Source organism: Rhinoraja longicauda, chromosome 12 (assembly GCF_053455715.1).
Source record: "Rhinoraja longicauda isolate Sanriku21f chromosome 12, sRhiLon1.1, whole genome shotgun sequence".
Taxonomy (NCBI): domain Eukaryota; kingdom Metazoa; phylum Chordata; class Chondrichthyes; order Rajiformes; family Arhynchobatidae; genus Rhinoraja; species Rhinoraja longicauda.
In genome coordinates this window covers 47,704,309-47,729,535 of record NC_135964.1, presented here as the reverse complement: position 1 = coordinate 47,729,535, position 25,227 = coordinate 47,704,309, and the positions used below count along the sequence as shown (strand labels likewise).

The 25,227-nt window shown below is 45.6% G+C and overlaps 1 protein-coding gene across 1 annotated transcript in view; it reads right to left on the bottom strand.

The window, feature by feature from the left end:
* Positions 1 to 215: 215 nt before the first annotated feature.
* Positions 216 to 25,227, bottom strand: part of mrps6 (mitochondrial ribosomal protein S6) — a 60,886-nt gene continuing 35,874 nt past the window's right edge. Inside the window, exons 2-3 of the mRNA XM_078409719.1 lie at positions 21,061 to 21,200; positions 216 to 591 (exon numbers count right to left, since the gene is read on the bottom strand). Of these exons, the coding sequence (XP_078265845.1) occupies positions 408 to 591; positions 21,061 to 21,200 (324 nt within the window). The 3' untranslated portion in view covers positions 216 to 407. The remainder of the gene's footprint in view (positions 592 to 21,060; positions 21,201 to 25,227) is intronic.

Genomic DNA, 25,227 nt, shown 5'->3' with positions numbered 1-25,227 from the left:
AAAAGACAAACGGACTGCAGATAAGCCGCAGCTGCTAGGCCAGCGCCGCCATTTTGTATGTCCTTTTATTCTGAGGCTATGGACTCTGGTCCTAGACTCTCCCACTAGTGGAAACATCCTCTCCACACCCACTCTATCCCGGCCTTTCACAATTTGGTAAGTTTCAATGAGGTCCCCCCCCCCCCCCCCCCCCATCATCCTTCTAAACTCCAGCGAGTACAGGCCCAGTGCTGTCAAACGCTCATCTAATGTTAACCCAATCATTCCTGGGAACATTCTCAACATGCGCAAAGCAAAATAAATATAACGTGCTGAATTTGAAAACCTAATAAACTTTAATAAACTTTTCAAGTGGAATGCTTGGTAGATATACATATTTCAATATTTGAACTTCAAGCAATGTGAGATCACTTTCTTTTGGAGCGTAATTTTGCTTCGTAGTCGGGTTGGATCAATCCTGCGCAGTTATCCTCAGCAGTTGGCTGTTTCTGCTTGAGGATTGTAGGTCTCACCACATCAATGTCACGGTCTAAATGATCCAACATGGTGGGGACAATGGCCGGAGGTGCGTTAAAGTCCACCGTGAAGTACCTGAAATGAATAAAACACGCCAAAGTTACTCACTCTAAACAACTAACTCTCTTTTATATATATAAGAAAATAACTGCAGATGCTGGTACAAATCGAAGGTATTTATTCAAAAAATGCTGGAGTAACTCAGCAGGTCAGGCAGCATCACAGGAGAGAAGGAATGGGTGACGTTTCGGGTCGAGACCCTTCTTCAGACTGATGTCAGGGGGGGCGGGACAAAGGAAGGATATAGGTGGAGACAGGAAGATAGAGGGAGATCTGGGAAGGAGGAGGGGAAGAGAGGGACAGAGGAACTATCTAAAGTTGGAGAAGTCGATGTTCATACCACTGGGCTGCAAACTGCCCAGGCGAAATATGAGGTGCTGTTCCTCCAATTTCCGGTGGGCCTCACTATGGCACTGGAGGAGGCCCATGACAGAAAGGTCAGACTGGGAGTGGGAGGGGGAGTTGAAGTGCTCGGCCACCGGGAGATCAGTTTGGTCAATGCGGACCGAGCACAGGTGTTGAGCGAAGCGATCGCCGAGCCTGCGCTTGTTTTCGCCGATGTAAATAAGTTGACATCTAGTGCTCTCTTTTATATCTAGTTTACATCTAGTAGACTCTCTTTTATATGACGGAAGCCTTGCAAGTTTGATTAGAATACTTGATCTGAGACATCTGAGACAGTGGCGTAGCAGTAGAGTTGCTGCCTTACAGCGCCGGAGACCCAGGTTTGATCCTGACTACGGGTGCTGTCTGTGTGGAGTTTGTACCTTCTCCCTGTTACTGTGTGGGTTTTCTCCGGGTGCTCCGGTTTCCTCCCAAACTCCAGGACATAAATGTTCGTACGTTAATTGGCTTCTGTAAATTGTAAATTGTCCCTACAGCGAGTAAGATAGTGCGAGTGTACGGTGCAATCGCTGGTCGGCACGGACTCGCTGGGCCGAAGGGCCTGTTTTCGCACTGTATCTCTAAGTGGAGACTGGAGCAACAGTATTGAGGGCCAAAGGTAGGCACAAAATGCTGGGGTAACTCAGCGGGATAGGCAGCATCTCTGGAGAGAAGGAAGAGACACTTCTCCAGACCCTTGCGGGTCACCTCTAGACTGGACTTGCCTCCCTCCAATTTACCCCCACAACCTCAAGGACTCGTCTGTGGGGTTGCCGACTCCCAGGATATCCAATTGGCATCCATTGAATCGAAGAAAATGAACCATCTCCTCCCCCACCCCACCCCACCCCACCCCCCCCCCTCCCCTCCCTACCACCACAAGCCTGCAGGGCCAAATTCTGAGAAACATGTTCCAGATACACAGAGCCATCTGTGCAAACTTCTGGCCAGGAAACACTTCTCAGACCTAGACACAACCACATGTCCGCACATCAAACAGAGCAACTGGCGAACAAAATGGTTGTCGCCGGAAGAAATTAAATTGTGCTTAATGCGTGGGAAAGAAATGCAGATGCTGGTTTACATCGTGGACACAAAATGCTGGAGTACCTCAGCGGGTCAGGCAGCATCTCTGGTGAACATGGATATGTGACGTTTCGGGTCGGGACCCTTCTTCAGACTGAGAGTGGAGGTTGGGGGAAGGGCAGGGGGAAAATAAACTGGAGGTGAGACAAGGCCAGAACTTATCAGGGCCTCAGGAAGGGTGCAGCCCACAATGCCCCATTGGTGGCTGGGGATGGGGTGATAACAAGAGGGATGCAAACAGTGGTACTGGTAGGACGACAAGACTGAAGAACGATTGCCGACCCAAAGCGTCACCTGTTCATGTTCTCCTGCGATGCTGCCTGACACACTGAGTTACTCTAGTACTTTGTGTCTAGCCCATGAAACTGTAACCAGCAGGCTCAAATGCAGCACACTGAACTTGCCAAACGGACTTTGAGAGTTTCTCAGTGATCCCACGTAAAACTAGTACCTTCAGCTGGTTATTCATTTTTATTTGTGCAGGCTATTTAAACAAAGAACACGTCAGCAGAAAGGTCAAAAGGCTCAGGTGTTTACACCCACCTGAGTGTAAGTCAAGTGATTGAAGGTACAACCTCACATGTTGAAAGACTGGAGCGACTAGGCTTGTATACACTGGAATTTAGAAGGATGCCCTTCTCCCACACTCCAAAGACCTACAGATTTGTAGGCTAATTGGCTTGGTGTTATTGTACAATTGTAAATTGTCCTTAGTGTGGAATCGTACTGGTGTGCAGGGATCGCCGGTCACTGCAGATTCGCTGGACCGAAGGGCCTGTTTCCTTGCTGTATTTCTAAACAATACTAAACTAAAACCAAGTCTTTGTTTGCATGCCACGCCATCAAATCAGATAATACAATCAAGCCAAACATGTACAAAAGGTGGAGTGAAGAGAGAGGTTTAATAGGAATCTGAGGGGTAACCTTTTCACACAAGGGGTGGCGGGTGTATGGAACAAGCTGCCAATAGACAATAGGTGCAGGAGGTGGCCATTCGGCCCTTCGAACCAGCACCGCCATTCAATGTGATCATGGCTGATCATTCTCAATCAGTACCCCGTTCCTGCCTTCTCCCCATACCCCCTGATACCATCCTATATTTAAGAGCTCTATCTAGCTCTCTCTTGAATGCATTCAGAGAATTGGCCTCCACTGCCTTCTGAGGCAGTGAATTCCACAGATTCACAACTCTCTGACTGAAAAAGTTTTTCCTCATCTCAGTTCTAAATGGCCTACCCCTTATTCTTAAACTGTGGCCCCTGGTTCTGGACTCCCCCAACATTGGGAACATGTTTCCTGCCTCTAACGTGTCCAACCCCTTAATAATCTTATACGTTTCGATAAGATCCCCTCTCATCCTTCTAAATTCCAGTGTATACGCTCCAGTGTAAACTAGCATCTGCACTTCCTTCCTAGATATTCCCTCTTGAAGACTATCCTTTCCCAAAGTACACAGACTCTTGCTGTTACTGAAATCTGAAGTAGACTGATTTTCGAACACAGAGACGGCCGGGAGGTGCGAGCATCAGCTGGGAAAGTGCCCGGAGAAAAAGATTGCCGTGGTGTTTTTGGAGCAAGGCAGGTTAAAGGAGCTGTGTTACCCACGCCTGCTTCTGTGTTTGTGTTTCTCTGTAGCGTTACTCATGTTTGCGTGTGTATGTTGGATCGGGGAGCTGGCAGCACCTTTACGACTAGTTTAGCTTAGTTTCGAGGTACAGTGCGGGAACAGGCCCTTCGGCCCACCGAGTCTGCGCCGGCCAGCGATCCCCTGTGACCTGCACTATCCCACTGGGCACAATTTACAAAGTTACCGCCGCCAAAGCCCGTCGGAAGGAAATGCAGACGCTGGTTTAAACGGAAGACGAGCACAAAAAGCTGGAGTAACTCAGTGGGTCGGACAGCATCTCTGGAGAAAAGGAATAGGCCCTGAGTTACTCCAACTTTTTGCGTCGTAACTTCAACCTAAAAACCTGCACGTCTTTGGCATGTGGGAGAAAACCGGAGCGCCCGGAGAAAACCCAAGCGGTCGCGGGGAGAAGGTACAAACTCCGTGCTGTCAGGATCGCGCCTGGGTCTCTGGCGCAGTTAGACAGCAATTCCACCGCTGCGCCACCGTGTGACAGTGTTTTTATTTGATAAAAACAAATTCTATTTACGACGTTTTGTGGTATATCGTTAGAGGGTATAACTGAGAGAAGGAGTAGCAAGTGTACATTATTCAGCCATGGCTGTGCTGAATTTCTATAAAAAGCCTTTCATTTCCTTTCTGTTGCTGCTCACTAGTGTGGAAAAAGCCATTTCCATTTTGTACTGTTGCCAATTGCAGTCATTAGGCAAATGTACAGTTGTACAATGGGGATTAAGTTTCTAGGAACTTAGTGAGTGACTGGTGCCAATGATTACTGCAGATTTGTAAATAGAAGTCCATTACTAAATAGTAAATATGTTTTACTGAATACAGCCTTTTCCTTCAATAATATTGAACTACTGGAGTTGTTTTTCCATTTCATCATGGTACTGGATTTGTTTAAATTACAAAGTTCAAAATTACACAGAGCTGTGGCCTCACAGTGCCATAGACTCAGGTTCGATCCTGACTACGGGTGCTGTCTGTGTGGAGTTTGTACGTTCTCCCTGTGACCGTGTGGGTTTCCTCCCACATTCCAAAGATGTGCAGATTTCTGTAAAATTGCCCCTAGTGAGAGCAGAATAGAACTAGTTCATGTTCATAAATTCTAGGAACAGAATTAGGCCGTTCGGCCCATCAAGTCTACTCCGCCATTCAATCATGGCTGATCTATCTTTCCCTCTCAGCCACATTCTCCTGCCTTCTCCCCATAACTCATGGCACCTATACTGATCTACTAGTATATAGATGCTCCTCAACTTACGATGCTTCGACTTACGATATTTTGACTTTATGATGGCTCAAACGCTGGGCAACGGCAGCGAGCCGTAGCTCGCCTCCGGTCACGTGATAAATACGTTTTCGACTTCCGATGTTTTTCGGTTTACGAGGGGTTTATCGGAACGTAACCCCATCGTAAGTTGAGGTGCAGCTGTCCTACGTACAAGTGTCATGAGTGTCCGCTGGTCGGCACGGACCTGGTAGGCCGTAGGGCCTGCTTCCACGCGGAATCGCTAAACTAAACTACTTCATGAAGCGGCCTGTGTCCTTCTAACTGGTTCCTTTAACGCAGAACAATCGCAAAGTTGTACAGTGAGATATGTGCTTCATTCCTCAGAGCCCTCAATAATAAGCAGCCGGATAATTGGGAAGCATTTGTTTTGCTTCTCATAGACAATAGACAATAGACAATAGGTGCAGGAGGAGGCCATTCGGCCCTTCGAGCCAGCACCGCCATTCAATGTGATCATGGCTGATCATTCTCAATCAGTACCCCGTTCCTGCCTTCTCCCCATACCCCCTGACTCTGCTATCCTTAAGGGCTCTACCCAGGAGTCTGAAAAAGGGTCTCGCCCGAAATGTCAACTATTCCTTTTCTCCAGAGATGCTGCCTGTCCCGCTGAGTTACACCAGCGTTTTGTGTCTATCTTCGCCATCAAGAGGGAAGTGTTTATGGCAAGGAAGAAATTGCCCATCCATGGAGAAAAAGTGCGTCGGGCAACAAAGTGGTCTGGTAGGGGACTAACACAGGCACGACGGGTCGAATGTCCTCATTTGTTTTCCAGTCCTTCTACGATTATATTCTAAAGACAATTATAGAGATTATATTCAAATACAGTCAAATACAGATTATATTCAGTCTGAAGAAGGGTCTCGACCCGAAACGTCGCCATTCCTTCTCTCCTGAGATGCTGCCTGACCTGCTGAGTTACTCCAGCTTTTTGTGAATAAATACCTTCGATTTGTACCAGCATCTGCAGTTATTTTCTTACATATTCAAATACAGAATCACTTATTGTCTATTTGAATACAATCTCCATTATTGCTTTTAGAACATAATCATTGAATGACTGGATATTATAAAGGATAAATGTAGTTCTTCTTACCAATTACCAACAATGAATAGTTGTTAAATAAGTGAATGCCCCTGAGTTTTAATGCTAACATTCTATATAATGATATTGTATATGTTGACTAAATATTTGAACATTTTGAGGCAATAAATAGATGTGTATAAACGCCATACAGACAAGCACCCGTAGGCAGGGTAGAACTCGGGTCCATGGCACTGTAAGGCCGTAACTCTACCGCTGCGCCACCGTGCTGCCCCACTGGGTCTTTTGTGCGTTTGTTAAATGCATATGAGAGAGATTTTCAAAATAACAAGATACATAAGGTGAACGATAACTCTGGAGAAAGACAAAGATGAAAGTTTACAGAGACATTGATCAATGATGAATTATCTCAAACATATGGAATCCATAAGTAACCACCAAAAAAAAAAAAATACAGTAGGTGCTGCGAATCTTTGAAAGACTTTGGGTTTTCTCAGAGTGTTTTTCAGTGCGCACTATGAAGGCCTTTAATAAACTGACTCGTTCGAGAGACTCACCACTGATCTACAAGATGTTTTATTTTGTGTCTGAGCCTATCTGTGCTGGGCCCCAAGTAAAGCCTGATTCAGGTTATGGGTATAAATCATATTGAAAGGCATGATGATGGACAAGCAATGGTTAGCATATAAAGTCATTTTTAATCATTTTAAGACCCGAAATATCAATAGGGAAATGATTAATTGGGTTTAGGTTTATTATTGTCATATGTTCAGAAGTACAGTGAAAACTTTCGGGCATGGCATGGTGGCGTGGCGGTAGAGTTGCTGCCTTACTGCGCCGAAAACCTGGGTTCAAATCAGATAATACTATACGCCATCAAATCAGATAATACTATACGTGAGAACAATCAAGCCAAACATGTACAAAAGGTGGAGTGAAGAGAGAGGTTTAATAGGAATCTGAGGGGTAACTTTTTCACACAAGGGGTGGCGGGTGTATGGAACAAGCTGCCAATAGACAATAGACAATAGGTGCAGGAGGAGGCCATTCGGCCCTTCGAGCCAGCACCGCCATTCAATGTGATCATGGCTGATCATTCTCAATCAGTACCCCGTTCCTGCCTTCTCCCCATGCCCCCTGACTCCGCTATCCTTAAGAGCTCTATCTAGCTCTCTCTTGAATGCATTCAGAGAATTGGCCTCCACTGCCTTCTGAGGCAGAGAATTCCACAGATTCACAACTCTCTGACTGAAAAAGTTTTTCCTCATCTCAGTTCTAAATGGCCTACCCCTTATTCTTAAACTGTGGCCCCTTGTTCTGGACTCCCCCAACATTGGGAACATGTTTCCTGCCTCTAACGTGTCCAACCCCATAATAATCTTATATGTTTCGATAAGATCAACCCCTTAATAATCTTATATGTTTCGATAAGATGCCAGATGAGGTAGTTGAGGCAGGGTCTATCTCAACGTTTAATAAGCAGTTAAGACTGATATATGGATAGGGCAGGTTTGGAGGTGATACGGACTAAACACAGGCAGGTGGGACTGGTGTAGCTGGGACATGTTGGCCGGTGTGGACAACTTGGGCCGAAGGGCCTGTTTCCACACTGTATTACTCTATGGCTCACTATGATTCTATACCAAAATGTAGAAAATATGGCCACTACAGCTGCAAACTTGTGGATGGAGTTAGAGTAGAATTTGTTCGTACATCTGTGAGTGTATAAGAAGTCTAGGAAGGGACTGGGAATGCATTCTTGCGGAGAACTGGTGCTGAGAACTACTCTGGAGGATGTGATCACAGTCATCGCTTTTACCACGTGCTGCTCGATCATCAGTAACGAACTGCTGATCAAAGATTGGGCTATTTCCAGTTTAAGACTACTTACAAAACACCCAACCCAAAATATCATGTGGCCTTTGCTTCCAAAACAGTAAGTCAATGCACATAAAAGAAGACATCTTTCCTGGTGCTATATTTAGAGGTCAGCTGAGAGAAGTTGTGATTTTGAAAGTTTTAGAAGTTAAAAGTTAGCATTATGATGTCACACAACTGAATCAGATTATCATTGGGTCAGAGACCAATTATATAAGTCCCTCAAATGTCTAATTCTGTAATGTACCAACAAATATCAGGACTAACAAAGTACCAGGAATGAGTGGGTTAACATACGATGAGCGTTTGACTGCACTGGGCCTGTACTTGCTGGAGTTTAGAAGAATGAGGGGGGACCCCATTGAAACTTACCAAACAGTGAAAGCCCTGGATAGAGTGGATGTTGAGAGGATGTTTCCACTAGTGGGAGAGTCTAGGACTAGAGGTCATAGCCTCAGAATTAAAGGGCGTTCCTTTAGGAAGGTCAGGAGGAATTTCTTTAGTGAGAGAGGGTGGTGAATCTGTGGAATTCTTTGCCACAGAAGGCTGTGGAGGCAAAGTCTATGGATATTTTTAAGGCCGAGATAGATAGATTAGATGCACCCTTCATTAGTACAGGTGTCAAGGGGTTATGGGGAGAAGGCAGGAGAATGGGGTTAGGAGGGAGAGATAGATCAGCCATGATTGAATGGCGGAGTAGACTTGATGGGCCGAATGGCCTAATTCTGCCCCTATCACTTATGACCTTATGATATCTGCTTATGGATATTTGTTGGTACATTACAATGTCTGCTCACGGACTTTTCATTCATGGTTCCGCAAACTATAAGAAACAGAAAAAGCACACGCACCAAACATCTATCTCAATATTTTAAAGGAATAAAAGTGGAAATGCTCACAATATATTTCATCATTCAGTATCTTTTAGAGTTACAGCGTGGAAACAGGCCCTTCAGTCCACTGAGTCATCGCCGACCAGCAATCACCAGGTACACTGGCACTATCCTAACACACTAGGGACAATTTGCAATTTTTTCCAGAAGCCCATTAACCTACAAACCTGTACTCCTTTGGAGTGTGGGAGGAAGCCGGAGCATGAGGAGAAAACTCATGTGGTCACAGAGAGAATGTACAAAACTCAGTACAGAAAGCACCCGTAGCTAGGATCAAACCCGGGTCTCCGGCGTTGTAAGGCAATATCTCTACCACTACGCCTGTATCTTTAGAAGTTGATTTGCGTGGACATTTTTATGACAGAATTAAACAAGCAAGTGTCCCTTTATGCCTGTGGTTTTTTTCAAACAGGAACTACAGACTTGTATTTTTCCCAGTCACTGAACTGATCTCAGGGTATCAATCATCTCTTCGTCAGATGTGAGATCTCTTGCAATGAAACAGGCAACTGTGAATATCCGCTCTCTGTAAGTGGCTGCTCGATAACGGTCCAACTGTAACCGGAACAGGATACAGATGCACTCTGCTCGACATGCCACAGCCTAAAGTACATTTTACTTTGTTCGAACACTGTACTGGAATTGATCATGTTGTTAAAAACTATTTCCCCTCCCCCCACAATGGCAAATCAAGGCATCCATTCCTTCAAGTGTAGGTTTGTAGAGTCAGAGAGTGAATAGGCCATTCGGCCTAACTTGCCCACACCGGCCAACATGTCCCATCTACACTAATCCCGCTTGCCTGCGTTTAGCCCTGTATCCCTCTAAACCTGAACTATCCATGTACCAGTTTAACGTAGCGATAGCCCCTACCTCAACTACCTCCTCCGGCAGTTAGTTCTATACATCTACCACCCTGTCTAAAAGCTACCCTTCAGATTTCTATAAAATCTTTCCCCATTCACCTTAAACTTATGCCCCCTGGTTCTCGATTCCCCCTACTCTGGGCAAGAAATTCTGTGCATCTACCCGAACTATTCCTCTCATAAGGAATAGCTCATCCTTCTTTATATGTTGTAACTTCAATACCCCTTTAAGGGTGTACATTTTGCAGGAAGCCCATCACATGGTTAAATTCTTCCCACATTTGAACAAATGGCAGCATTGTTTAAACCATGGACTACTGATTGCACAACATAACCACAAAGAATGCCTGCAGTACGTCCGAATCAAGATTTTTAAATGAGCCATAAAATGGCTCCGTGCTTTTGAAATCCACAATTGGGTTGGCTGTTACATGCATGTTGACCACATTACTTTCCAGTTGCTTTCAGTAGCAGTTGTTGATTCCATAGAATCATAGAGTCAACCGGCGTGGAAACAGGCCCTTCGACCCAACTTGCCCACGCCGACCGACATGTCCCATCTACACTAGTCCCACTTGCCGCATATCCCTCTAAACCTACCCTATCCAAATACCTGCCTAAATGTTCCTTAAACATTGTGATACTATCTGCTTCAACTTTCTCCTACGGCAGCTCATTCCATATACTACTTACCTATGTGTAAAAAGGTTGCCCCTCGGGTTCCTATTAAAAGGGATGGCACAGCAGTAGAGCTGCTGCCTTACAACGCCAGAGACCCCGGTTCGATCTTGACTATGGGTGCTGTCTGTACGAAGTTTGTATGTTCTCCCTGTGACCGTGTGGGTTTTCTCCGGGTGCTCCGGTTTCCTCCCACACTCCAAAGACGTACAGGTTTGTAGGTTAATTGGCTTCTGTAAAATTGTAGATGGCTTCTAAAAAATTGTAGATTGGCCCTCGTGTGTAGGATCGTGCTAATGTTCAGGGAGATCGCTGGTCGGTGCGGACTCGGTGGGCCTGTTTCCACGCTGCATCTCTAACGTCTAAAGTAAAGTCTAAGAAAATAACTGCAGATGCTGGTGCAAATCGAAGGTATTTATTCACAAAATGCTGGAGTAACTCAGCGGGTCAGGCAGCATCTCAGGAGAGAAGGAATGGGTGACGTTTTGCGTCGAGACCCTTCTTCAGACTGAAGAAGTCTAAGCAGGTGTCTAAGCAATTTTTCAGACTGAAGAAGGGTCTCGACCCGAAACGTCACCCATTCCTTCTCTCCTGAGATGCTGCCTGGCCTGCTGAGTTACTCCAGCATTTTGTGAATAAAGTAAAGTCTAAATCTTTTCCCTCTGCCTTAAACCTATGTCCTATGGTTCTCAATTCCCTGACTCTGGGTAAAAGACTGTGCATTCCAGTCGAAGGTCACATTTAAATTTGAAAAAAAAAATCTTTACGTAAAACCAGTTTCGATTAAAACAAATGCAGTCGAGGCTATTTCAATAAAAGGCAAGGTTCCAGTGGTGAAGCATTAAGTAGAAACCTTCCTGCTTTGGATTCCCACTTTCATAAAGTCATAGAGTGGTACAGTGGTGGCTGTGGCTCTCTGCTTTTGCCATGCGCCCTGGGGATTCTCACACGCCGCATATGGTTAATTTTGATGTAATTTTGTGTCTTGTTGCTTTTTTTTGGTATGACTGTATGGTAAAATCAAATTTCACTGTACCTCAGGGTACACATGACAATAAAGGACTATTGAACTATTGAAAAAGTTACCCCTCAGATTCCTTATTAAATCTTTTCCCCTTCACCTTAAACCTGTGGTCTCTGGTCCTCGATTCACCCACTCTGGGCAAGAGGAGACCCTGTGCATCTACCCAATCTATTCCTCTCATGCTTTTATACACCCTGTCTTTCAATTAAACCAGTGAAACATCATCCTGCCAGTGATGGCTGTAACTTGTGAGTGGAAACAAAGACATAGTCATAAAGCCAAAGGTGATTCTAAATACACAATGTTTACCGCACATCAGGTTCAGGAATCATTCCAAACCAGGACTTTGCTGAAGTCAACACTACTTGCTGTTCAAACAAAACCATTTGCCTATAATGTAAACCACTGGGGATAGCAACTCCTTGCACCTTGGAGTAGTAAAGTCGCAAGGTACCTGTTGGAGCCCAAGGTTAAAGCGTTAGCACTTGAGGGGAAAACACCAGGTTCCACCTGCTTAGAATCCCCAGCAAAGATTGTCCGACAAACACTGCAGGTGTGCAGTATTTCTTTCAATAAACTGCAAGCGATCGTTGAAGGGGGTTTACTGCACAAAAAGTGACATTGAACGGAAATATGAAATTGAGGAAGACGTGGGAATAAAGATCTAGTACCAGCCTTGGGATCATTCTGTGCAATGAATGACTTGCTGAGGGTTCATTTATATGTGTGAAAGGCAGCCCATATACAAGGCAAAGCTTTTCCAATAATAAGTATAAGTCTGCTTCAAGATGACATTTAGTCCAGTGCAAATGGGCGATTGATAGTCGACTTGGACTTGGTGGGCCGAAGGGCCCATTTCCATGCTGTATCTCTCTAAACTCTAAAAGAAATGTAACACCACAAAAGAGCTGATAAAGTGGTTGTTATATAACATTGGCTCATTTATCTACAAAGTTAACTTAGCGCCTATGAACCATGTTAAGAAAGATTTGAACAGCACCTGAGAAATTAATGTGTAGAATGTTGATGTGCCAGCTTTAAAGGCTGAGGATTTGCATTTTGTTAAGAGTAAGATCAATGATTAAAACAGATGTCAACATACTGTATGGGGGCCTTCTTTGAATAAATGTTGAATTTAATCAAAATAGGATTACTGTCAAAACAAGTTAAGCAGAATTCATTCCAAAACATGAAATCCGATAGGGCTGATCAGATTACCTGCATGTGGTTGAGATCCGGAATAGTTATTTTCCATCGCTCAAACAATTCTTCTTCAAGTTAAAACATAGATGCTCTGATCATAGATGAAAATGGATAAGCTCGAAGGAATCACAAAATGCTGGAGTAATTCAGCAGGTCAGGCAGCATCTAGGAGAGAGGCAATGGGTGACGTTTCGGGTCGAGACCCTTCTTCAGACTGATGTCAGGGGGGCGGGATGCCCCGAAACGTCACCCATTCCCTCTCTCCTAGATTCTGCCTGACCTGCTGAGTTACTCCAGCATTTTGTGATACCTTCGATTTGTACCAGCATCTGCAGTTATTTTCCTACACTAAATGGATAAGCTCGATAACAGACGTTTTAGTGTGCAAAATCATGAGAGGAATAGATCGGGTAGATGCACAGAGTCTCTTTCTCAGAGTAGGGGAATCGAGGACCATGGGACATAAGTTTAAGGTGAAGGGGAAAAGATTGAATAAGAATCCGAGGGGTAACTTATTCACACAAAGGGTGGTGGGTGTATGGAATGAGCTGCCAGAGGAGGTAGTTGAGGCTGGGACTATCCCAACATTTAAGAAACAGTTAGACGGGTACATGGAAAGGACAGGTTTGGAGGGATATGGGCCAAATGCAGGCAGGTGGGACTAGTGTAGCTGGGACATGTTGGCCGATGTGGGCAAGTTGGGTTGAAGGGCCTGTTTCCAAACTGTATCACTCCATTCTGGAGATAAACCGGACTACCTGGAGGAAACCCACACCGTCGCAGGGAAAATGTCCAAACTCCATACAGACAGCACTCGTAGTCAGGATCGAACCTGGGTCTCTGGCGCTGTAAAGCACTGTGCTGCCCCATGTTTTCCTCCCACTTCCCAAAGACGTGCAGGATGGCTGGTCACTTGGCTTCTACAAATTGCTCCTAGTATGTAGGACGCGAAAGAGGGACGACGTGGAACTAGTGTGCGGGTGATCGGTGGTCGACATGGCCTCTGTAGTCGAAGAGCCTGTTTCCAGGCTGTATCTTTTTGGAGATACAACACAGAAACAGGCCCTTCGGCCTACCGAGTCCGCACCAACCAGCGATCACACCGTACACCAGCACTATCCTACACACTGGGGACAATTTACAATTTATAGAAGCCAAATTAACCTACACAGCTGCACGTGTTTGGAGTGCGGGAGGAAATCGGAGCACCCGGCGAAAACCCATCTCTAAAATTAAACTAAACTAAGGTATTTCAACGGAAAATGTTATGTTCCTATCATGTCCCGGATACATTTTATATTCAAGGGGTCAATTTCCCTCATTCGATTGCCGGGCGGCGTTAAGATACCATAACCTTTATGGACGTAAGTGAAGGGGAAAGAATGCAAACAAAAATAAGGGGAATGAGTTCATGCTGAAGATAGACACAAAATGCTGGAGTAACTCAGCGGGACAGGCAGCATCTCTGGAGAGAAGGAATGGGTGACGTTTTGGGCTGAGACCCTTCTATTATATGCTGTTTTATATTAAGAATATCTGTGGAATTCTTTGCCACAGAAAGCTGTGGAGACAAAGTTAGTGGATATTTTTAAGGCAGAGATGGATAGATTCTTGATTAGAACGGGTGTCAGAGGTTGTGGGGAGAAGGCAGGAGAATGGGGTTATGAGGGAGAGATAGATCAGCCATGATTGAATGGCAGAGTAGACTTGACGGGCCAAATGGTCTAATTCTATTCCTATCACTTATGGTCTTATGAAGAAACAAACATTGAAAGCAGAAATTTAACCGCCGGCATTGTACACATCTGGTATAAGATTTGATCCTTGAGCTGCCCATGAGATGGAGAAGAAATTAGAGTTGAGCCAGTGATCTCTTCCAGATGTTGACTTTGTTGTGAGGTTACAACAAGTCAAGTGGATCACTGGGAAAACTGGTGATGGACTCTTGAAACATTTTCCTACACCAAAGGCTCTTAAATAAATGCAAGTTGCTATTATTATTCACGCTAATCCCTCAAATGTATTGACAGATTCTTGGCTTCCCTTGCGCGCCAGAATGGACATTTTGTTTATGCTGGCTGCATAAACCCATCAACTGGAACTCCTGTACATCGGTGAGACCAAGCGCAGGCTCGGCGATCGTTTCGCTCAGTCCGCCTAACCTACCTGATCAGGTTGCTCAGCACTTTAACTCCCCCTCCCATTCCCAATCTGACCTTTCTGTCCTGGGCCTCCTCCATTGTCAGAGGGAGGCCCAGCGCAAATTGGAGGAACAGCTCCAAATATTTCGCTTGGGCAGCTTATAGTCCAGCAGTATGAACATTGACTTCTCTAGCTTAAAGTAGCCCTTGTTTTCCCTCTCTCTCCATCCCCATCCCCCTTCCCAGTTCTCCCACCAGTCTTACTGTCTCCGTCTACATTTTATCTCTGTACCACCCACTCCCCTGACACCAGTCTGAAGAGGGGTCTCGACCCGAATCGACACCCATTCCTTCTCTCCAGAGATGCTGCCTGTCCCGCTGAGTTACTCCAGCATTTTGTGTCTACCTTCAACTGAAATTTCAATCTGGGCTCTCCAGATCTAGATAATTTTGAAAACCATGCTTTTATGAGAATGATCCCAGGAATGAGTGGGTTAACATTTGATGAGCGTTTGACGGCACTGGGCCTGTACTCGCTGGAGTTTAGAAGGATGAGGGGGGTCCTCATTGAAACTTACTGAAAGGCTGAGATCCAGTGGATGTGGAGAGGACGTTACCACTAGTGGGAGAGTCTAGGACCAGAGGCCACAGCCTCAGAATAAAAGGACGTACCTTTAGAAAGAAGATGAGGAATTTATTTAGTCAGAGGCTGGTGAATCTGTGGAATTCATTGCCACAGACGACTTTGGAGGCCAAGTCAATTGATGTTTTTAAGGTGGAAAATCTTGATTAATACGAGTGGCAGGGATTATGGGGAGAAAGTAGGAGAATGGGAGGGAGAGATAGGTCAGCCATGATTGAATTGATGGGCCGAATGGCCTAATTCTGCTTCTAGAACATTAACATTTAGGATTAAATAAGAGGGTTGTGGATACGCCACAAGGTTATACTGGGTAGTTGGGAGCAAGAATCAAGTTAGATTGATCGAGAGGATTAGTTTAAACTGGAGTCGTGTTTGGTGTGGACATTGTGGGCCTAAGGGCCAGTTCCTGGGCTGTACTGTTCTATGTTCTGTGTAGGGTTGCCAACTTCCTCACTGCCAAATATGGGACAAGGTGACCCGCCCGTGCCCCACGCCCCACGTGACCTCACCCAGCCAGCGGGCACGTGCTCCCACTCCACCAATGGCGACCGCCTGGGCCAGGAGTCGGGTTGCTATGCAACCTCCGTTAGGCGGCGCCCAGGCCTACACTGTCCGTTGTAGGAAAAAAACTGCAGGTGCTGGTTAAAATCAAAGGTAGACACACAATGCTGGAGTAACTCAGCGGGTCACGCAGCATCTCGGGAGAGAAGGAAAGGGTGACGTTGCGGGTCGAAATCCTTCTTCAGACTCGACTCTTCAGGGTCTCGACCCAAAACGTCACCCATTCCTTCTCTCCCGAGATGCTGCATGACCCGCTGAGTTACTCCAGCATTGTGTGTCTACCTACACTGTCCGGGACTGCTGCGGCTCCCGGGCTACAGTGTCGGGGCCTACAGTGTCTGGGCCTAATACGGGACAGTTGGCAACCCTAGTTCTGTGTAACATGGGAACGTGAAAGCAAATTCTATCCAGTCCTTTATCCCAGTGTTATGAGCAGTGGGGAGGAAAACTGCAGGGGCAGCAAGAGGCTGAACATCAGTGCACTCTGTCTTTGAAGAACAAACTTGCATTTAAACAAGCCCCTTTGACGTTCTCAAGGAATCCTAAAGAGCCACACATCCAATTAACTGCTTTCGAAACGTGGAAACTGTCAAATGGGAAGCGCATGTGGAACTCAATTTGCACTTCAGCAAATGAGATAAGTGATGAGATCATCTGTTTCCGTGACGTTGGTTAGGGGAATTATTGACCAACTAGTTCATTAGTAACCTTGAATACAAAGTCAAGATGAATTCCCATTTTAAACATATCTTTTCTATTAACAGAATACCTCTTTTCGCCAAAGCACCAGCCTACTGTTGTGGTCATAGATTGAGGGTAGAACCCTTGACCTTCTGACTGGACTGATGGAAATTACAATTGAGCCAATCTGATACTATTTATTCCTTTTCTACTGACAAGATCAGACTTTACTGGCTTCACGTTGCACTAAACATTATTCTCTTATCATGTTATACACTGTAAATGGCTCGATTGTAATCATGTGTTGTCTTTCCGCTGACTGGTTAGCATACAACAAAAGCTTTTCACTGCACCTCGGTACACGTGAACTAAACTCAACTGAACTCCAATAACTGCAAGAAATAATTTAAGAGTTCCTTGACTATAGACCCTCATCGATTATCTTAAAAATATTGAAAGGAAATATCGATATGTACTTTAAGGTCAGAGGGGTAAAGTTTAAAGGAGATATGTGGAGTCAGTTCATTTTTACACAGTTTGGTGGGTGGGTGGAATGTGCTGCCGGGGGTAGTAGTGGAGGCAGTTATGACAGTGGCATTTGAGAGGGTTTTACATAGGCACATGTAATGTGTATAAAATCATGAGAGGAATAGATCGGGCAGATGCACAGAGTCTCTTGTCTAGAGTAGGTGAATTAAGGACCAGAGGACATAGGTTCAAGGTGAAGGAAAAAAGATTTAATAGGAATCTGAGGGGTAACTTTTTCACACAAAGGGTGGTGGGTGCATGGAACAAGCTGCCAGAAGAGGTAGTTGAGGCCGGGACTATCCCAGCGTTTAAGAAGCAGTAAGACAATTATCTCGCACTATACGTTAATCACGTTATCAAGTATCTGTACACTGTGAATTGCTCAATGGTAATCACGTATAGTCCTTCCGCTCACTGGATAGCACGCAACAAAAAAGCTTTACATTTTATCTTGGTGCATGTGGCAATAAACTAAACTATCTTCAGGCTCTGTAGTTGATCTGTTTTGCCTGAGCAGCTTATATGTGGTGATGGAAGCTCTCTATCGCAATGAGTTGCAGGAGGCTAAGAGGTGATCTTAAAGAGGTGTATAAAACCATGAGAGGAATAGATTGGGTAGATGCACAGAGTCTCTTGCCCAGAGTAGGTGAATTAAGGACCAGAGGACATAGGTTCAAGGTGATGGAAAAAAGATTTAAAAGGAATCTGAGGGGTAACTTTTTCACACAAAGGGTGGTGAGTGCATGGAACAAGCTGCCAGAAGAGATAGTTGAGGCCGGGACTATTCCAGCGTTTAAGAAGCAGTAAGACAGGTACATAGATAGGACAGGTTTGGAGGGATATGGACTAAACGCAGGCAGGTGGGACTAGTGTAGCTGGGACATGTTGGCCGGTGTGGGCAAGATGGGCCGAAGGGCCTATTTCCAGACTGTATCATTCTATGACATGGATATGCAGGGAATGGAGGGATATGGATATGTGCAGGCAGAGGAGATTAGTTTATCTTGGCATTATTTTCAGCAGAGATACTTTGGGCCGATGAGCTTGTTTCTGTGTGTTATATTCTAATTACAACCAAGCAATATCAGATTGGAACAACTATTCTTTTTTCTTATCTATAAATCTTCCACTGACAACCTTAAATGAATAGGTCTGGATTCCTGATACAATTGAACTTTTCCGGACTTTGATTTAAATGACAGATATCATGAAGTATTCCATTATCTCTATAAAGAATAATATGACAGGTATCTTTAGGTATTCTATTATCTCTATAAAGAACAATATATCAAACTGCGAATGTGTTAAGCTAATCTTGTTGTGTAGCAGAAAGTATTCCCTTATTTTGAACTGTCCACAAGAGAAAGTTTGGTATCAAACAATTCTGTTGCACGGGTTAAAAATGAACAACTATAAAAGTCTATAATGGTACACTGCTTGTTGCTCTCAACTTTGACATTGAGTTTATCTTGGGAGTCAAATTCATGTTTATTTTCATGAACAACCCAGTCCGACAACATCTAAAAATAGCTTTGTGAAGAATTTGGAATTCAGATCTGAAAATACATTCTACACTTCCCACAAACCAGGCAGAGGGAAGTGGGAAAATGTACAACGCGGGTTTCTATGTGGTACCGACAGAGTGTAGTCGTAAATGCACGAAGCAAGAAGAGTTTAAAATGATATTGGAGGTAAAACTGAACTTTTTGTTTGAATCCAAGTGAGGAGATGAAACATACCAGAGAGCAATGCTGAACTACCATCCACCTCTTTGATGACCCTCGGACGATCCTTGATCGGACTTTGCTGGCCATACCATGCATTAAACGTTATTCCCTTATCATGTATCTCTCCGCTGCAAACCGATTGATTGCAATCACGTGTTGTCTTTCTGCTGACTGGTGAACGTGGCAACAAAAGCTTTTCGCTGTTCCTCGGTACACGTGACATTAAACTAAACCGAACTGAACTGAGATACCACATAAACCAAAGCCTTCTCCAATAGGCCGCCCTATACATGGAGACTCTGCACACTTCTGCATTATATGCAAAACAAAGAATTTCACTGTATCACGTACATATGACAATACAGTATCAATCAGTCATGCACCTGGAATTTCCAATTTTGTTATAAAGGATGGTTTAAGGATCTGGAGAAACTAAAATATCTGGTATACAATGAAAAAATGCAATCCAAGAGGATTTTCATTGGTTTCGGGACAGAAGCACCGGTCGAATAGATAATGTTTAATATTACATAGAAACATAGAAACATAGAAAATAGGTGCAGGAGTAGGCCATTCGGCCCTTCGAGCCTGCACCGCCATTCAATATGATCATGGCTGATCATCCAGCTCAGTAACCTGTACCTGCCTTCTCTCCATACCCCCTGATCCCTTTAGCCACAAGGGCCACATCTAACTCCCTCTTAAATATAGCCAATGAACTGGCCTCAACTACCTTCTGTGGCAGAGAATTCCACAGACTCACCACTCTCTGTGTGAAGAAATGTTTTCTCATCTCGGTCCTAAAAGACTTCCCCCTTATCCTTAAGCTGTGACCCCTGGTTCTGGACTTCCCCAACATCGGGAACAATCTTCCCCGCATCTAGCCTCTCCAACCCCTTACTATGTGACTATTAATCTACATGCACCAATTTAAGAGCAAAAGATTGTAGATGGGACATGTTGGTCGTTGTGTTCCCTATTTTTCCCATCATGCTTCCGCAGTTTGTAAGCTCCAGGGTTAAACACCTATTGTGAGCAATTTTGTGCACCATATCTGAGGAAGGGTTTGCTGGCTCTGGAGAGGGTCGAGAGGAGGCTTACAAGAACGATCCCAGGAATGAGTGGGATAACATATAATGAGCGTTTGGCGGCACCGGGCCTTGTACTCGCTGGAGTTTAAAAGAATGAGGGGAGACCTCATTGAAACGCACAGAATAGTGAAGGCGCTGGATAGAGTGGATGTGGAGAGGATGTTTAACTAGAGGTCATAGCCTCAAAAATAAAGGATGTTCCATTAGGAAGAGGATGAGAAGGAGTTTGTTTTAGACAGAGGGTGTTGAATCTGTGGAAAACTTTGCCACAGATGGGTGTGGATATTTTTAAGGCAGAGATTCTTGATTAGTACGAGTGTCCGGGGTTATGGGGAGAAGGCAGGAGAAAGGGGTTTGGAGGGAGAGATAGATCAGCCAAGATTGAATGGTGGAGTAGACTTGATGGGCCGAATGGACTCATTCTAATCCTATTACTTATGTAACACGTCACAAACTAGACACCTTCCTTATAACTCAGTGGGCCAGGCAGCGTCTCTGGAAAACGCTGAGAAGTGTTGTTTCAGGTCGGGACTCACTACCTTGTTTTCTTTACTTTAGACTGTACTTTTAGACATTAGAGATACAGCACAGAAACAGGCCCCTTGGCCCAACAAGATGTGCTGACCAGCGATCCTGTACAGTAGCACTATCCTACACACTAGGGAACAATTTACAAATTTTCACAAAGTCAATTAACCTCAAAACCTGTCGGTCTTTGGAGTGTGGGAGGAAACCGGAGCACCCAGAGAAAACCCTAGTACAAACTTCGTACAGACAGCACCCGTAGTCAGGATCGAACCCGGGTCTCTGGCGCTGTCAGGCAGCAACTCTACCGCTGCGCCGCCGCGCCGCCCTATCTTTCTCTCTATCTTAGTTATGACGAAGAGTCCTCGACCTGAAACGTCAACTGTTTCTCCTTCCACGGATGCTGCCTGACCTGCTGCGTTCTTCCAACATTTACTGGTCTCATTTCAAATCCAGAAAAAAAGTGGGTCATGAGATTGTGGAGGTGCACTTACCAGAATGGCCAGTGACACCAAGCACATCTTTACATTTTACCCAGTTCAAAACCTCCAAAATGCAATAGTTTGTGGAATTAATGGCAGTGAGCAGAGTTTACAGTTGCGCAAGACATACCCGCCCCTGGTGTGCCGCAGATTGTGTTTGGATATTTTGTATGGCAGTGTCCGTTCTCCCAGGTTTTCCAGATTCCTCACCACGGCTCCATTTTCCAGTAACGCCTCGACCGTACGCCGCAGGGCTGCCGCCATCTCCGGCTGCCACGAGAACATCAAGGATGGGAAGGGGGAAAAGGGAAGGAAGAGAAAGAGGGAAAGAAATCTCAGTTTTCAAGTCCAATTTTCGAGGCTACAAAAACACAGCAGTCAACCCCGAGATTGAAAGAAGCGAGCATTGCTTCAGAAGAAGGTTCTACATATTGCGCAACCATTTATGACCATTATTCTACATAGGATCATGGAGTCATCCAGCATGGAAACAAGCCCTTCGCCCCAACTTGGCCATGCCGACCAAGGAGCCCCATCTACACTAGTCTGACCTTTCTGTCATGGGCCTCCTCCAGTGCCATAGTGAGGCCCACCGGAAATTGGAGGAACAGCACCTCATATTTCGCCTGGGCAGCTTGCAGCCCAGTGGTATGAACGTCGACTTCTCCAACTTTAGATAGTTCCTCTGTCCCGCTCTTCCCCTCCTCCTTCCCAGATCTCCCTCTATCTTCCTGTCTCCACCTATATCCTTCCTTTGTCCTGCCCCTCTGACATCAGTCTGAAGAAGGGTCTCGACCCGAAACGTCACCCATTCCTTCTCTCCCGAGATGCTGCCTGAGCTGCTGAGTTAGCATTTTGTGAATAAATACCATCTACACTAGTCTCACCTTCCTGCTTTTGGCCCAAATCCTAAACCTTTCCTAGTCAATAGTCAATAGTCGTTTATTTGTCACATACACATAAATGTGTAGTGAAATGAAACATTACCCGCAGTTCAACAATAAGACCAATAAGAATAATCAATAAAAATGCAATAACACATACAATCATAAACTAACACCAAACAAAAGAAACATCCATCACAGCGAGTCTCCTCCAGTCCCTCCTCACTGTGATGGAAGGCCAGAATGTCTTTTTCTCTTCCCTGCCGTTTTCCCCTGCGGTCAGGCTGTTGGAGTTGCCACGTCGGGGCGGTCGCGGCTCCCGACATTGAAGCCCCCACCGGGCAGAGAAAAATCCCGCGGCCTATTCCAGGTCGCGCCAGACGGTGAAAGGTCCACGGCGGGCCGACCCAAGCCCCGCGATTCGGGGCGGGCAAACACGCTGCCTCTGCCGCTGCTGGAGCTCCCAATGTCGGCCCCCACCCAGGGGCCCCTGGGCCTCCGACGTCCACGCGGCCCGCGCCGGAGCCTCCGGAAGCGAGTCGCAGCCGCTCCCGCATCCTCCGAAGGCAGCCAGCGCCGCAGGTGGTGAGTCCGGGCCGCGGGCTCTGCGAACCAGAGCCCCAGGTGGTCCCAGGTGCATGGCCGATGGTAGGCCGCAGCGAGAACGGAGACACGACACAGAAACAAAGGTCGCGTCTCCGTTCGGGAGAGAAAATTTTACAGTTCCCGTTCCCTCCCACCCCCCCCCCCACATAACATACAAACACTACACCATATTAAAACTACAATTCATACAAAAACAACAAAAAAACACAAAAGACAGACGGACTGCAGGCAAGCCGCAGCTGCGAGGGCAGCGCTGGCTCCTCCCTGGCTAGCCACATACCTGTCCAAATGCCTTTTAAATGTGGTGGTGGTACCTGCCTTAACTACCTTCTCTGGCAGCTTATTCCATATACCCAATATCCTTTGAAAGATCTGAAGTACAGAAGGTCTCAGTCATCTTTCAGCATTCCTTCTATCCAGAGATGCTGCTCTTCCCGCTGAGTTACTCCAGCATTTGGTGTCTTTCTCCAGTGTGAACCAGCATCTGCAGTTACTTCCGACACACTTGTTCTTCCCAGGGTCAGAAGCTCTGCCAGCTGCACCAGTGAGCCCCTCCTATTTGGACCAGGGGGTTGATAATCTGAGTGTCAGTAGTTTTCTTAATGCTTCTGTGTAATTAAGTCACTTTTAAAGTCACCTTCCAATGTTATGCCCATCATCTGATTGAAGGAATTGCCAAAGAAATGATTGAATGTAGGCAATAGACAATAGACGCAGGAGTAGGCCATTCGGCCCTTCAAGCCAGCACCACCATTCAATGTGATCATGGCTGATCATTCCCAATCAGTACCCCGTTCCTGCCTTCTCCCCGTACCCCCTGCTATCCTTAAGAGCTCTATCTAGCTCTCTCTTGAAATATGTCTGCAGTTGCTGTCTGCAATCATCCTTCTCGTCCTTCCTTTAGTGGCTCGACTTCCATCCCCACTTGTCATATTTGTGGGAAATGTTATGTTCCCTTTTCTCTGCCTGCCTCCATTTCTTGGTATTTCCCATTGTCATTTTCTGTCATGCATTCATGCAGTTAATCTGGATTCTTGCTCTCGTTCTGATCAGTCTGAATGAAGGGTCTCGACCTGAAACGTCACCCATTCCCTCTCTCCAGAGATTCTGCCTGTCCCGCTGAGTTACTCCAGCATTTTGTGTCTATCTTCGATTTAAACCGGCATCTGCAGTTCTTTCCTACACTTCCTGCTCTCATTGTCAGCTTTGTTAGGGCAGCACGGTGGCGCAGCGGTGGAGTTGCTGCTTTACAGCGCCAGAGACCCGGGTTCGATCCTGACTACGGGTGTTGCCTGTATGGAGTTTGTACGCTCTCCCCGTGACCTGCGTGGGTTTTCTCCGGCTGCTCTGGTTTCCTCCCACACTCCAAAGACGTGCAGGTTTGAAGGTTAATTGACTTAAATTGTCCCTCGGGTGTAGGATAGAACTAGTGTACGGGAGATCGGACAAAGAGCCTGTTTCCACGCTGTATCTCTGAACTGAACTAAACTAAACATTGTGCCTTTCATTCATCCACTGCATCCCGTAAATGGTTAACCTGCTTTTACTAGAATGTATTTTTCCTAGACTCTGCTGAACACCATTTTAAATGCAGCCCGTTTCCTTTCCACATCGTTGGCTGCTAATTTGTGCTGTCTATTTTGCTTTCCAAAGTTGTATTCCCAGGCTCCAAAAATTGGTTTTCCTCCAACCCACTGACCTGATCTTTGTTTGACTTTTGTCCCTCTCAATTATTATCATGGAGCAGATTCTATTGTGGTCTCGACTGAGAATGAATCGACTGGGCTTGTATTCACTGGAATTTAGAAGGATGAGTGGGGATCTTGTACAAACATGCAATTCTTAAGGGATTGGACAGGCTAGATGCAGGAAAAATGTTCCCGATGTTGGGGGGGGGGGGTCACAGATTATGAATAAGGGGAAGGCCATTTAGGACTGAGATGAGGAAAATCTTTTTCACCCAGAGAGTTGTGAATCCGTGGAATTCTCTGCCACAGAAAGCAGTGGAGGCCAATTCACTGGATGTTTTCAAGAGAGAGTTAGATGTAGCTCTTAGGTCTAACGGAATCAAGGGATATGGGGAGAAAGCAGGATCGGTGTACTGATTTTGGATGATCGGCCATGATCATATTGAATGGCGGTGCTGGCTTGAAGGGCTGAATGGCCTACTCCTGCACCTATTTGCTATGTTTCTCTGTTTCTATGTCTCCATTCCCCAGATATTCACCCTTTCTCTACTTCTCTCAACTGCTCTCAGTCAATCTGTACCATCAAGCAGCAAAATCACCCTGGCTGGATTCCTCAGTGACTGGATGAGAAATAACTGATTTGGGTGAAGGGGGAAAGATTTAATAGGTATCTGAAGGGTAACTTTTTCCACACAATGGGTGGTGGGTGTATGGAATGAGCTGCCGGAGGAGGTAGTTGAGGCAGGGACCATTGCAACAATTATGAAGATAACGAGATCTGGGTGTCCTAGTGCATCAGTCACTAAAAGGAAGCATGCAGGTACAGCAGGCAGTGAAGAAAGCCAATGGAATGTTGGCCTTCGTAACAAGAGGAGTTGAGTATAGGAGCAAAGAGGTCCTTCTGCAGTTGTACCGGGCCCTGGTGAGACCGCACCTGAAGTACTGTGTGCAGTTTTGGTCTCCAAATTTGAGGAAGGATATTCTTGCTATTGAGGACGTGCAGCGTAGGTTCACTAGGTTAATTCCCGGAATGGCGGGACTGTCGTATGTTGAAAGGCTGGAGCAATTAGGCTTGTATACACTGGAATTTAGAAGGATGAGGGGGGATCTTATTGAAAC